Raw genomic sequence first — 15,315 nt, 5'->3', positions numbered from 1 at the left:
TTGGAGCTAGTGATTTTCTGTATTTTCAATAGGGGAAATTTCTGCCAGCCCTACCCTTGATGGCAGATGCCTCCCCTTCATTCTGTTACTGAGGGCCTCTGTCCCCACAGAAGCAGCACGCCCACACAAACCTTCCAGTGTGTCTAAGCTAGTAGCCTGCGAAGTTCTACTGAGATGTGTTTTGAGAGTATGCATGCACGCTCAGGGAACATATCTTGGGCTTCACTACTCTTATTTGCCACACCACTTTACCATAAAAATATTACTTGTGGCAAAAACTGGAATGGAGGCCCATGGGCGAAGACATGGTATGAGATACCTGTGGGCATGGTGGTGGGTTCTCCTTCCTTCCTCTCAAATGCAATCACCCCTTCTGGATGTAGGAAAAACATTGGGAAAGGTTCGCTGAATGGCTCTTGCTTTACAGTAGCATTTCTATTGCGTAGACACAAGGAAGTGACCAAAATATGGCTATGGTTAAAAACCCAAAGTCCTAGAAGAATAATCAGCAGTTTCATTCAGACATTTTTATAAATATTTATTTTATATATTATATATATAAAATTCATCCTTTGCACAGCATCTCGTTTCCCCCTTACCAATTTTCATTGTCCATAGTAAAACTTCCATTTTCCCTACAGAAATAAGTGTCCACTTAAGTTCTATGAGCATGTATAAAAATTCCTTTACCAAATAAGCTCTGTCCAACAAAATCTGCTGTTCTTGGTAGCCCTGAATGCAGCAGAGTCAAAAACTGCTAGGTTTTGGTAACAAGATCTGCTTCCCACCTTTTAAAAGGCCATCAAGAATTTCTTTTTAGGAAATCTCTTTTTGGTTCATCCCACTTATACAGTCTATTTCATATACTTCGTTCTTCAGAGTTAGGATGCTAAAGAACTAGAATAAAAGATAAGATCCGGGTGGTTTTCAGCCTACGCCCATTACACAATGCTAGTTCAGAGTTTTGCTTGAAAAAGCAAGCCTTACACAGATATTAACACCTGGATGCATGGATGCTGCAGAGGGCTGTGTGCAAAACTTTTGCTGTTCACCCGCTGCTAACATGCCGATATCTGGCTCCCATTCTCACTGCGTGGAAAGGTTCCAATGCCTGCGTTACATCACATTTCTCTGGCTGGTGCTGGAAACCTCCCAGGCAATATTGGACAAGCCGCATGATAAGCCACCTTCCACCATGCAGAAGATGCTCTCTGCAGAGCCTGTTTTCAACAGCATCTACATAATCAACGTGTCGATTGGCTTGAAGCCAGAAAAAAGCAGCTTGCATGCCAATAATATCGCCCGGGGGGGAAAGAGACTTAAGTTTTGATAATGTGTACAAGAAGGCCTTTTAGCAGTTAATACATTAAAATCCCCATCTGGAATAACAAACCTTTGATGCTCCCGTCACTTCTCTGAGCGGCAGATACTGAGGCTGGCAAGCAGTTATCTGAAGGTTGCATTGCACATGCATGATGAGGTGAGCCGAAAGCTGCTTATCAGAAAGATATGTCTGCCACCAAAACGAAGAACGTCATGGGTAGCTATAAACATATAGGAATGTTGAAGCTGCAGGACACTGAGCCAACCTGTCCGTATTTCCTGTTCTGATTCTCCAGCATCTCAGGCAGAGAGGGGCTTCCCCCAACCTCTGATCCCCAAGGTTCTTCAGCTAGAAGTGCCAGGATGATTAAACCTGCATGCAGGACATAGCCATATTGGGGTGAAAGGAAACCTCTGTACAGTTTAGTTCTGAGCTGTGATTTCCAATTTTCACGCCAACCACGTTTATTTTATTTATATCTTGCCTTTCACCCCAGTGGGGGCCACAAAGCTGCTTAAATAATTCTCCTCTCCTCCATTTCACCCTCACAACAAGCCAATAAAGGTTTTCGTAGTCTGAGGAAGAGTGCTTGCACTCGAAAGCTCACGCCCTGAATAAATCTTTGTTTGTCTTAAAGGTGCTACTGGACTCTGAATTTATTGTGCTACTTCAGACCAACTCGGCTACCCACTTGAACCTGTGAGGTAGGGTTAGGCTGGAAGCGTGCAACTGGCCCAAGGTCACCCAGAGAGCCTCCAGGGCATGTGTGAATTTGAATCTGGGTCTCCCAAATCCTAGCCCAACACTTTAATCACTGCATTACACTGGCTCTTATGTTATTCCCGATAAGCATCTGGAATGGCCGAAGTCTATATGGATTATCTATTCTGGATTACTGTTGGTATCTGGGTAGGCACACAATTCCCCTTGGGGCCAAAACATCATGTTGAACCACATTACAGTTCCAAAAGTTCAACATCAAAGCGGGACTGAAATGATTTGTTCGTTATTGCTGCACCCAGAAGGAAGAGAGATTCATAGCAGGGCTGGGCACCAGTGCAGAACCCATACATGGCAAGTAACGTAACCCAAGAAGTCAAGGGGGCATCATGGCATTTCCATTGAAATGATGATAACATTGTGGCTCACCTACTTAACAGCATTCCAGAGACAAGCCCACCCCACTGTGAAATTCAGGGGGAAAAGTGAGCCTAGCTCCTGTCCAGACATGCAACAACCGCCCAGATCTTAACACCCAGAAGGTTGTACGACTTCTCAACTTTTTCATTGTAAAAGATACCACCCTTCTTGTTGCTCTGTAGCATTGATACATCACTAGTTTTGAGCCAGGTCCACCTCAACTCAAGATCATAAGACAGCGGTACCTAATTCCTTTTTTCTTTTTTCTTTTTGCAATTATAAGAGATCAAAAAGACACCAGTTAATTCAGAATGGAGGCAGCTTTTCTTAGCATTGTATTCCAACGTACGTGCACTCCTTTCAGATGGGCTTCACTGCAGATATCACTTTATATATACACACACATATATATCCCGATATACGGTATTTTATATATATATATATATTATATTATATATATACGGCTTCTATTTACACATTTACAACCCTTCAAAATATACCGCACTTATATACAAATAGAGCTTGTCCAATGGGGTTCAGCACAGTAGCTTAAAAAGGAAGTTCTTCATGCAGCTAGACAGTCTGGCATTCCTACAAAGCGGCTGGAGAAAGATTGATAGCTAATGTGCCCTGCTCAGTAGAGTCAACCTTGTCAAATTCCGTTCTACACCTGCCTGGAACCTCTCTGCAAGTATTGATGGGAATCTGATCCCTGTACAGCCCTGGAAGCCAAGAAACAAACCCATCCCGTTAAAAGCTAAGAGAATATGCAGGTGATCTCACCAGACGGTCATTTTATAGTGCTTTGGTAAGATCTGCCATTTTGGAAAAATCAGTTCAATCACTTTTGTTCACTAGGAGTTGCTGCCGGAAGGACTGAAATGAGTCAGCCTTGCTTGAACAACAGAAGGCATTCTTCTCTGGAAGGAATAATGGCTTTTCCCCTAGAGGCAAATTTGATCCTGAGGACCGCAACAATGAGAGGCTTGTGTTCACAATCTTCATATAAAATCCACACAGAAGGCCCCGAACGAGCTTAGATCTCGGTGAGAGTAAGCTTGTAAGATCCAGCAGTCTCTTCAATCTGTAACTGGAAGGTGTCTTCGTTGGAATAGTGTTTTACAATGTTGTCATCCATATTCACGAGGATGCTAAGACAATACAGGTAAGTAGAGTATTAGAACATATAATCAAGTTTAACAAATACACCGATGACTACTCCACACAGCGAATCAAATCCTGCGGGCATCATCATCTACAAGTCCAACCTAACAAGAGAGGATCAACAACACAGGAGTCTGGTCTCAGGGGTGAAATTACATGAAGCCTGAAGCTTCTCTTTGTTCCCTTGCAAACAGACTGGGGAAAGATACACGGAACGGCCTTTCCGCCACGCAGAGCAAGCCTAGACCAGCATTAAGGGCTTGTGAGGGAGCTCAACTGCGTGTTAGCAACTGGCAAACACCACCACACTTAGGGAACTGGATAGATGGCACATATCTGTTCTGAAAGAGAGAAGCACAACAAATTCTAAGTGTATTTTTTAATGATGATCTCTTGAGATTGTTGCCTCCCCACCTCTCAGTGTGTAAACCAGTCTTGCTGAACTTTTACCACTACAGCTTTTTTACCATCGAGAAACCCCTGAAACATTCTTCAGGCTTCAAGAAACCCCAGAAGTGGCACGATTGTGCAGAATATGGTTGGGAAGCACATCTGGGTACATGCCCACCTGGGGCTCCTTCTCCTTTCTATCCCCCTTCAGGGCCATCAATAGCTTTTGGGGGGGCACATCAACATGACCATATATAGCTGCATCACCCATAAATGTTTAATATATTTTAAATATATTAAGATTAATTAACTCCCATCCATTCAGGAAGCCCTTCCAGGGTTTCATGAAGAGCTTTTAAAGCAAGAGAGCTCTACACACAGGTGCCAGGTTCAATTTCTACCTTCTTCAGCTAAAGGACCTCAGATAGCCAGTGTTGGGAAGGACCCTGAATAGCCACTGCTAGTTACAAACCAGACAACTGAGGCACTAGATATACCAACTGACTCAGTACAAGGCTACTTCCTACGTTCATTACTTCATTTTCCTAAACTGCTCTAGATTCATGTATCCTGAAATGGTCCCTTCCATCCAATGAAATGAAAGGGGAGAAGAGGGGAACAGGTTGTTCCTGCCAAGGTAATTAAAGTCAGGGATTTCACTTCCCATGGCCAAGGTGCAAATGCAGTCCAGAGTTCTCTTTCTCTTCACCAACTTGGAAATCCTACAACAAGGGTCAACTGAAGTAAGTTTTTGTTTTTTGTTTTTATTCCCCACTCCTCCACATGCAGCCAGCTGGGTGACCTTAGGATCATCACAGCCCTGATGGTGCTGCTCTCACAGAGCAATAACATCAGAGCTTTCTCAGCTGCACCTAACTCACAGGGTGCCTGTTGTGGGGAGAGGAAGGGAAGGAGATTGTAAGCTGCTTTGAAGAAGAAGAGTTGGTTTTTATATGCCACTTTTCTGTACCACAGGAGTCTCAAAGAAGGCTCCTTCTGGAAGAGAAAAGTGGGGTATAAAGACCAACCCTTCTTCATCATCCCAATTCTCTGAGGCAGCTACATTATTGGGACCAGCCCCATTTCCCTTGTATAAAACAGGTTTGGTGTGAGGAAAAAGAAGATATGTGTGTGGGAAAAGGTAAACCATTTGTAAGATGTTGAGTTTTGCAAAGGGGTGATATTTTAAACATACTTACCCTTTTTTACATTTCTTGAAGACTTTCCCAATTTTATCCAACGGAACATCGTATTTGTCCGAGATCTAAACACAAAAATGAAAAAGATTGGGGGGAAAGGAAGCATTGCAAGCTCACTTTAGAGACAATTATTTCTGTTTTCTTGGATACATATTTGTTCAGGGGCCTGCTAGATCACTTACAATTGTGAATCTGGGTGAATTAGTAATCTGCCTCAAAATGAAAACCACCACCATAATAGGGATCAAAGTTTAGGTGTTGCTTCCCTCACTTGAAACCAGCAACTAGTCAAATGAGCCCTGAGCCCCTGCTCCACTTGCTTTGCCACCAGCGCCCCTGACTTCCCACTGCCCGCTGGGGGGCGCTGCCAGCAGTATCTGTGGAGTGCCACACCGAGGGGGAGCCCCAGCCATGGCGGCCACTGGAGAGCACCAAAGGTGAGCCAGCAGCAGAGTGGCAGGGCAGCCCCCGAGGCAGCAGCCAGGGAGGAAGACAAGGAGGAGCCGCGGCCCCGGTACCGACTGATCTACGAATGGATACCGGTCTCCGGACCGGGGGTTGGGGACCACTGCTTTACAGAGTTGTAGTGAGAAGGAAATGATGATGGAATAGCCAAGGGTGCTCTCCTGAGCTCTTTCGAGGAAGGACACAATGCAAACATGCTGGACAGGCTAACTGCAAACATGACCACAATACGTGGCCAGCCTGATAAATGATAGAAGCCATAGACACTGGTGTTATTTGGGTTAATACCTTTGAACCAACGTGGAACACAATACTCCTGTCGTAACTCAGCGAGACTGAACACAGGAAAAGCTGACTGGTGGAAAGCATGCCTGGGGCCTTACAACCCACCCAATCTGCTAGGCAATCTGTGTTTTGACTCCTTTCCCCCTGCAGAATGCAAGAAATTCACAACTACCTGCTCACCCACAGGGACCCCAATTCTATGTCCAGATGATGCCCCCTCCCCCCCCCCAAAAAAAACAGAATCCCTGGTCAGTCTGGTCTGGAGGAAATTTACCTTCTGACCCCAAAGTGGCAATCAGCATATCCTTGGGCATGCAAGAAAGGGCCACAAGAGCCAAGCTCAGATACAATCCCTTCTGCCCACCCACTTACAATCTGACTAAATTCATATGGAATGGGAGAAAGCATACAAGGTGAACCCACCCCAAAGCAAAAACTAAGTCATTCTGATTATTTTGTTTTAAAGCTGTAGAAAATGCCACCCATAGTGTTTGCCATCCGTCTGGGATCCATTTGTTTTATGCAATCTATAATCTTCTAATTTTCTCAATATAGCTAACTTTAACTTGCATTAAATGAGAGCAGCTAAAAGGATTCCTTGACTCTCATACAGAATAATCACTAACTTGGTCCTCGATTTCAGGCAGAAGAATACATGATGCAGACATTTTAATAATGTATATCAAGTCCTTTTCCTCACTTTAGCCCAAAGTTCACAAGAGGGACAAACCTGGAACACATCATAGAGGCAAGACTCTGCAAGAAGTCATGAAGGAACCCCCTGATCAGGGAACACAATCTGGGCCTATTCTGCACACAATAGATAATGCACTTTCAATGCAGTTTAGAAATAGATTTTCCTGTTCCGCACAGGAAAATCCAGCTGCCAAAGCACATTGAAAGTGCATTGTCCAATGTGTGCGGAATGGGCCCTGCTTTCCAAGAGTAGCACTAGGAAGCTTTGCTACAGAACCGAGTCAGAGTCCAGTGGCACCATTCATAGAATCATAGAATTTGATGGGGCCTCCTGGGTCATCTAGTCCAACCCCCTGCACTATGTAGGACACTCAACCCTTTGTTAAGACCAACAAAGTTTAATTCAAGGTATAAGCTTTTGTTTCCATGCAGAATTAAACTTTGTTAGTCTTAATGTTGCCACTGGCCTCAATCTTTGTTCTGCTTCAGACAAACACAACTACCTACCTGAGTCAAGCTTTGTTATGTACACAAACTTAATACTTTTTTAACACCATAATCCTCTAGTTAGAAGAAGGAACACACTTGGCTGCTTAAGTCCTAGTGGCTGTTTTTGAAGATTCTTCAACTTCTGCTTTATTCCTTTCATGTGAGCAGGCAACCTGCACACTCTGCTTGCCTTCCACATCTACCATCTTACAGAGTTAAGCTGCAAGGCACTATCCATTAGGGCTGTGCATGAGGTCTGAGAAAGAGCAAACTTTGAAAAGAAGTCTTACGAGAATGGAAGGAGTCCAATTATGACTAAGCACGGGTATTCCCAAACCAACATCCCCTCCCAAACCCAGAAATGAACTGGCCCAGTTTGGGCTGGTCTGTTTTGCTCCTTCCTGGGTAGAAAGTAGCACACCGAAATGACTTGTAGCCACAGTGGAGAGGTGTGTGCGCCCCCGCTGTCAGCCTAAAATGGCCACAAAGTATTTCAGCCATCAATTTTGCTTCATTGCAGGCTGACAGCAGGGCATGCACTCCCATCTGCTGTCAACCTAAAATGGCTGCCAGCCAAACCCCTGAACAGAATCGGACAAAGGTCCATGAAATGATTGAGGGAGGAACCTCCCCCTAACCTCGGTTCTAGAGGCATGCACCGGGGCATTTTTGTGTGGAAATTTTGTTCATGCCCATCCCTAATTAAGATACTGCATATCATTATAAATTTCACCATAACACTTCTAGAAATTATTCATATTTTATGCCCAAGATTTCTTAGAAAAGACTTGACCTTAAAATATAAGTTGAATATACCTAGTAGCATGAAGATGCATGTATAAAATATATCTTCATCCATTTTGCAGCATGAGGGGGAGAAAAAGAAAGACACTTTACCCTTCACCCGCCGAAAAAAATGAATACTGTTTTGATTTTCTTGTTTGAAAGGGAGGCAATTCACATTAGCACACCACCAATGCACACGTCTTTTACAACAGATTTCTTATGAGGAGGGAAACATTACATTGCGGGAATGTCCACTCCACCAGAAAACTGGGATCAAATGCCAATACAAAATTAAAGGTGAAAAGTGATCTCAGATGATAATCTGTGTCTGTATTCTGCTCTTGGAACTGTGCCCTCTCTGTGTACAAAGTCATAAGCCTCTTTGTGCCCACCAGTTTACTGGTATTTTGTCTTGCTCCACTCTTAGCATTGCCAACTCTGGGTTGGGAAATTCCTGAAGATTTGGGGGAGGGAACCTGGGGGTGGTCGGGTCTGGGGGAGGAGGGAGCTCCAAAGAAGACATTTTCTCCAGGAGAACTGGTCTCTGTTGCATGGAGATCCATTGTGATACCGACAGATCTTCAGGCTCAACCTGGAAGCTTCCAACCCCCCCCCCCCCCAAAGTAGATTGCTGCTGCTCTTACTCAGAGCCAGACAGATAGAATCAGGATGACCACACTGGCCCCACACTGTGAGGGGGCTTCACACCCCTTGAGGAACTGCAAAAGACTGCATACACTTGCTGCTCAGGTGACTGACAATGACTTGGGAACAGAAGTCTTGTAAGATCCAGAAGACTTGCATAGGCTGAGGGGGCAACAGCTTGTGGCAAGGCCCACATACCCCTAGGGATTGCCCTACCTTTCCCAGGGTCTATATAAACCTGTCTTCCTCAATGGCAAAGTCTATAAGCGGCATACCCAGAGGGCTTGCTATAGTAATGGCTTTTGCCTTTTCAATTCATGCATTCTATCGGTGAGATATACAGAATTATAATTTTTTTAAAATGATGATTTAGAACCCTGCAACTTACAGCTTCCATAAGACCTTTCAGCGATGGAATTTTGAGCATGAGGGCATCAAAGACTTCTTCTGATTCCTTTCGGACGTACAGCAACACTGGAACAAGCAAAAGTGATGGAGGGATCAAATCAAATTGACATGAGACAATAAAAGGGATACCAACGTTGGAAGCAATCTAGATATCTGGATTGACCCAGAAACAGCATTTTAAGGCCACACTTCCCAGGCATCTGCAAGCATCGGATGCTCTGCAGGTCTGCCTAGGGGGAAGAGTATTCAAACAAATTCTAGCTCTAACTTCCGAGTATGGGTAGAGCAGCGGTTCTCAACCTTTTCGGCGCCATGACCCCAACTTCGGTGGTGGCGGCAACATGTGCGTGTGCGTGGGTGGGCGGCGGGCGGGTGTGCACACGCAGGAACATAACAATCAAGGTGGCCAGGGCCATGGCTCCACTGCCTCTGCCCGCCGCCGCCACCACCTGCCTCCACGGGCTGCCGCCGCTGCCACAACAGCCAGCAACAGGGCGACCCCACGAAAAGGGCCATGCGACCCAAAATGGGGTTGCGGCTCCAAGGTTGAGAACCACTGGGGTAGAAGGTGTGCCTCATCAAAACCACTTTAAAACCTAAGTCAAGAAGTCATGCTATTCTAAACCAAAGCATAGTGGTGGTGAAGCATCCACAGCCATTGGCTGAGCTGCTGTGATGTCATTACATGTTCTGTATTTATTAACTGTGTATGAGTGTTCTCCATAATTCCATAATTTATGCAGCATTTGAAGAACATTTAGAACACTGACAAAATTTGCCTCAACAGACCACTCTTAAACCGTTCCTCTGAAGGACCCTTTTGATACTCTGTAACTTTGTTCCCAGCTCCCATGGCAGCCATTTTGCAGTTAAAAGTACCTCACACAGAGCAGCTATTCTCTGGTGGCTCCCCCAACCCTGTTCTCGAGATTCTCAAAGTGCCTCTGATTCAAGAGGTTTTTGAGCTCTGATCTGTACAGACGTGTTGAGAGTTCAAGAAACTCTCAAACTTTGTAGTCAAAGGGAGCAGCAAATCCGTAGACTCATGTGACCTGAAGGAGTTAGTCTGACTCTGCAATTCAGCATGTACAGATTTGCATCCTTCTACCATAAATTGAGCTAATATTCTTAGCAGTGCTGTTCCCATATACTGAAATTTTGCATATTCCAAAAGATATCAAGCACCATACGCATTTCAAGAACCAGGCTTGTGCATGTGGGGTGTGGCGCCATACAGGATCAGCTCCACTATTTACACAAAGAAAGCAAGTCCAGCACAATAGATTGGCCCTAATTTACCCCTCTGAATAACTAGTATCAAAGTTCCGTTTGCTATATGTGATAGCAGTATCAGACTTTTGATTAAGATTATATTATACTACGACAAATCAATCAGCAAGGGTAAAATTAGGACACCAGGGCTAAAACATTTCCTTGAAATGGATGGCTCAGACTAAAGGCAGAAACTGCGTTAAGGAGATACATTGAATTTACTCAAATCTCAACCTTTTCTTAAAATTCTTATCCTATCTTTCCTCCAAGGTGCTCCATATGGCTCACATAGATTCCCCTTTCTCCGTTTGATCTTTACAACAATCCTGTGAAGGACATTAGCCTGAGAAACAGTGACCTGGCCCCAGGTTACCTTGTTAGCTTTTCAGTTAAGCAGGTGTGCATTCCTAGGTCACCCCGAGCCAAGTACTGTATCCTATACTACATTGTGACAGGCAGTGTCCTCCATTACCCAGTACCAATCAAAACAGGACTCTTATTCCCCCCTGTTGGAATATGCAAGATCTGCAGCTTGCATAATTGAGCAGAATGTCCTGCAGGGGGCATCAGAAGAGATGTATATTTAGCATAGAATGGGAACTTCCTGAGGATTCTCAAATTATCTCAAGCGTCCTCACACTTCCTCCTGGCTTTGTCTTAAGAAAAGCAGTTGAAATGAAGAATGACTGCAAACAACAGCTAGAACAGTTAGTTAGCTCTCTCTCTCTCTCTTTCTCTAGTAGTTTCTCTTCATAAATAAAGCTATTTTGTTCTTTAAGCAGCCTGATGTTCCACTCTCTGTGCATATTCAAACTCTGCCAGCACCCCTCCAGATGACAAGGATTACCTCTTTTGGGTTCTTCTATTCTAGTCAGTTTAATTGGGGTGGCAGCAAAATCATCTTCATTGATGTAAGACCCCCTCTTCATGGCAGAGCTGCGAGAAGAAAACAAACAAACACAAAAGCGCTTCAGCAACATTTCCATTCACAGGAAATGGAGGACACAGGATCTTGGCCATTTCTAGCCAGTTTTACTGCAAAGCCAGTATAAACAAGTCTATAAACAAGCATGCCTCTCATTAAGTTGTGAGGAGCTCCTGCCAAATCCTGTGCATTGTCAGGCCTTGAATTAACTGAACTATTTGAAGTGTGACACAGGGGTCTGAATTCTAAATCTTATATCCACATTTTTCTTCTGCATGGCAAAAGCAGTCCTACACTGCAAACTGTATTCCCCCTTCTCTAGGCACTTCCTTTTTGGCTTCCACAGACAATGGAAAAATAACCTAATCTGGGTTTATTTGATACTTAAAGTTACTCAGCTTAGTTGGTGAAGTAATTTGGCGAAGACAGCATTGAAGTACTGTTGTTCAGTTGTTTAAGCCGCTGAGCTGTACCTGTATGCTCACTAGTGGCACCTAATGGTCACTCTGGAATTGCAGTGGAAAAATCCCAGCCCATACCTGTGAGATCTCTTTGTTTAAACTGGGGTCCCACCGACTTCCTGTTTCTTCAGGAAGAGAAAGAGCAGATCAGTGTGTGCCTTTGCATAAGCAAGGAGCAACCACTAAGCCTCTCAAGCTCTCTCCATCTGCTGATGTGTGGGATGTAGTCTGAGTGCAGCCTAGTCATGGAGGCTTGAAACATGTTGCTTGTGTAACTACTCTTTAAGCTTCTGTACTCTGCTTCAGTAAAGAGACTGGAGCAGATGAATATGATACGTATTCTGTATAACCTTCTTAGTAAAGATACTCTCTTTCAAACCTCAAAGCACTGTGAGTCTGGATCTGTGCCTCGTTCACAAGCATAACTGATAACTACATACTTTCAAACACCCTGTTACTCTGCAGCTCTTTCTCTGGAGGGACTCAGGACCAAGTCAAGTCCCAAAGTCCCAACAGCTAGATCCAATCAGGATAGGTTAGCCAGAAGTTAGTTCCCAGTTACAACAGTGGAAGTCCAATCTGGCCTTGACACTTTTAAAGCCAACATTTGTGTCCGCTGCCATGCTGACAAAACAGAGAAAGAGCTCTTGTGCCAAATTACGTCTGTGTGGCTTCATCACAGGGATCTCTAATGCTTCCATGAATACGAGAAATTGCTGTATACAGATTCAAAGCCCTGGTCTTGTCCTGAATTGTCTGCTCAGTGGGATGGTTAGTGGCTCTCCAAGATTTCAGGCCCAGAAAGATCTTTCCCAAGACCAGCTGCTTGACATAATTTTAACAGGACCTGAACCTGCTGGAATCTTCTGCTTGCCTAAGGGTGGTATTCCATTGCCAAACGTAAAGGCTAGATTCATGTGGATAGGTGTGTCAGTCTGAAGCAGCAGCAAGCTTTCTCCTATACCTGCTTTTTACCAAGGCAATCTGGTAGGGTATTTCAGGAAGGGGAGCTACAGGAAACTCCAGCTCAAGTTTAAAGACAGGGGAGAAACCCCTCCTTCTACCCTCCTTTTGCTGGCTTACCCTAGAGATAAAAGTAATAGAAACCTCACTCACTCCCTGACCTAAAAATGGAGTGGGAATATATGCAAAACATTGTTTGAATAGCCAGTAATTGCCTAAAGGAAATCCCCTAGCTCAGAAACAAGTTTGTGTACAGTGGCAACTTTAAGGCCAATGAAGTTTTATTCTGGGTATAAATTTATACTCAGAATAAAACTTTGTTGATCGCGGTAAAAAGCATGTATGGAAGAAAGATTGCTGCTCTTCCTTTAATGCTAATTTAGGCTTTCTCAGCCAGGGTTTCATGAAACCCTAGGGCAGTAGTTCTCAACCTTCCTAATGCCATGTCCCTTTAATACAGTTCTTCATGTTGTGGTGACCCCCAGCCATAAAATTATGCACACGCACAATACCTTTATTGGCATAAAGCAGATTAGCAAAATGAACAGAGATAGTCAGGATACATCAATCAGTTTAAGTTTAAAAACTGAAAACAAAAATCCAGCCATAATAAAGGTGACATTGGCATCCTTATCGCTCAACAAAAATTGGCAGATCAGGTCTTTTGAATGATTTCTCCATTTGGGTATAAGAGGTATAACATGCCTTCGCTGGACACTAAACAAGGGACAATCCAGTAAAATATGTTGCATGGTGTCAGGAGTGTTTAATTCACAGGGACATAGTCTATTTTTGAAGAACCACTACCCTAGGGTTTCTTGCCAGCCCTGTGTTAAACATTTATTTTGTGATATGACCAAATATGGCCATGTCGACCAACCTGCCCCTCCCCAAATGGCCAATGATGGGCCTGGAGGGGGTGGGAAGGGGGAGGAGCCCCTGGTAGACATGTACACGGTTATGCTTCCCAACCATATTCTGCATAATCACGCTACTTCTGGGGTTTCTCAAAGCCTGAAGAATGTTTCAGGGGTTTCTCAACCATAAAAAAGTTGAGAAAGGCCGAGTTAGACAATGTACAATCTGCTTCTCCACAGGCCTGTACATTGTGGCTCACAAAGTAAAGACAAATCCAACAAAATCATAAAATCACCACCACCATAAAGTTATTTGGAATGACTTTCTGTGGTAGACCATGCATCATTTTTTGTGCCCAACAGGTCACCATGCAGCCAGAACTAATAGAAGACCGCCCTTGCAGTGACTGATACCCCAGAAGGAGAGTCAAAAACACATCTTACCCTTCACCTTCCAATTCATCAGATGCAACAGGAAAAACCTAGTGGGGAGGGAAGAAATCCAAGCTATTTTTGACCAGCGTTCTGGAGCAAAGTAACAAGTCAACCAGCAATACAACATCACATTGTTCTGTTTGGATCAGGGCCAAACTACATGCAACACTGAAACATCATTAACAGCACTCAAGATGTGTCATACAGCCCTGAAACAAAAATGCCTGCAGAGTGGAGGGAGAGTACTTGAGAGTTAACTCCAAGCACCATGCCCCCAGTTTCTCTCCTAAAAGATTTCTAGTAGAAATGCTTTCCCCTAGCAGTTCTGAGCCCTGACTGAGGGGACAGAGATAGGAACAATACAAGAGGGGAATATTGAGCTCCATTTCCCTTCCCCAACAAGAGCTTAAAAACAAGCAGGGCATTTAAAATAGTGGAAGATGTGAGGGGAAAAACAACACATCCCTTCCCGATAACCTGTTTACCACTCCTAGATGCGGCTTTTTAGAACCAAACAACACACCTGAAGCCCCATCACAGAACAACATAATCTGCCACTCAGTGAGCCCAGTGTCTGATGGGAATTTACTTAAAGTTGATTCGTAAATCATTCATTTATTCTCATCTTCACCTCAGTGGTTCTGTCATTCTGCCACTTTGAGCTAAACATCCCACCCAACTGCCAGCAGGCGACCTTCAAGTCCCATGAAACCCAGTTCTAGCGTCTGACATAGCGTCTGCCCTTTACCTCAGGCTTATATCTTTCTTACTTGGACAGCTACCAACATGGGTCAGGACTGGGTCACTTTTAAGTTCTCAGCACCCCTTACCACTGCTATTTATTTACTCATTAGATTTCTATCCCACCCTTCCCAAGGTCTCAGGGCAGGTTACATCATGAACAAATACCATGAAATAAAACGTAATCATAGATTATTATAATTATACCATTCGGTTTAAAATTATCACAGTGTTTAAAATTGTTAAAAACAGCCCAGCGGCATTTTGTATCATGTCAGGGCGTGTGGGGTGGGTGGGTCAAGTGCTTGGTTGTGGCCACTTATCTGGGGCTGAGGACCTTGAGCAGATCTTGTGTGCTGGAGTGTGGGTTTTTTTGAGGGACACAGGGGTGAAGGCGGTCCCACAGGGCCTTGAACTATTATTAGGGTCTTGAACATCACACTTTTCAAAGCCCTGACGGTCATTGTTCTGCGTGCTACTGTTGGAGCAAAATTAGATGCAAGTTCTGCACACACCAGTCAGCAACTAGCACAAAATAGCCATGAACTTGGCCCAGCATTAAAAAGGTAAAGGTATCCCCTGTGCAAGCACTGGGTCATGTCTGACCCTTGGGGTGACGCCCTCCAGCGTTTGCATGGCAGACTCAATACGGGGTGGTTTGCCAGTGCCT

The 15,315-nt window shown here is 44.2% G+C and overlaps 1 protein-coding gene across 6 annotated transcripts in view; it reads right to left on the bottom strand.

Moving 5' to 3' along the window:
* Nucleotides 1–524: 524 nt before the first annotated feature.
* GRHL1 (grainyhead like transcription factor 1) overlaps nucleotides 525–15,315 on the bottom strand; it is an 80,502-nt gene continuing 65,711 nt past the window's right edge. For 5 of the 6 annotated variants that reach the window (XM_077310556.1, XM_077310547.1, XM_077310541.1 and 2 more), the window contains exons 12-16: nucleotides 13,914–13,951; nucleotides 11,111–11,199; nucleotides 8,972–9,057; nucleotides 5,218–5,282; nucleotides 525–3,615 (exon numbers count right to left, since the gene is read on the bottom strand). In XM_077310556.1, coding sequence (XP_077166671.1) covers nucleotides 3,501–3,615; nucleotides 5,218–5,282; nucleotides 8,972–9,057; nucleotides 11,111–11,199; nucleotides 13,914–13,951 — 393 coding nt within the window. In that variant the 3' untranslated portion in view covers nucleotides 525–3,500. Of the gene's footprint in view, nucleotides 3,616–5,217; nucleotides 5,283–7,968; nucleotides 8,002–8,971; nucleotides 9,058–11,110; nucleotides 11,200–13,913; nucleotides 13,952–15,315 lie in introns of all 6 variants that reach the window. The other variant, XR_013226623.1, reaches the window with a different exon arrangement.

This window comes from Paroedura picta, chromosome 1 (genome assembly GCF_049243985.1).
Source record: "Paroedura picta isolate Pp20150507F chromosome 1, Ppicta_v3.0, whole genome shotgun sequence".
In the NCBI taxonomy this organism is placed as follows: domain Eukaryota; kingdom Metazoa; phylum Chordata; class Lepidosauria; order Squamata; family Gekkonidae; genus Paroedura; species Paroedura picta.
This window is presented reverse-complemented; position numbering and strand designations above follow the sequence as displayed.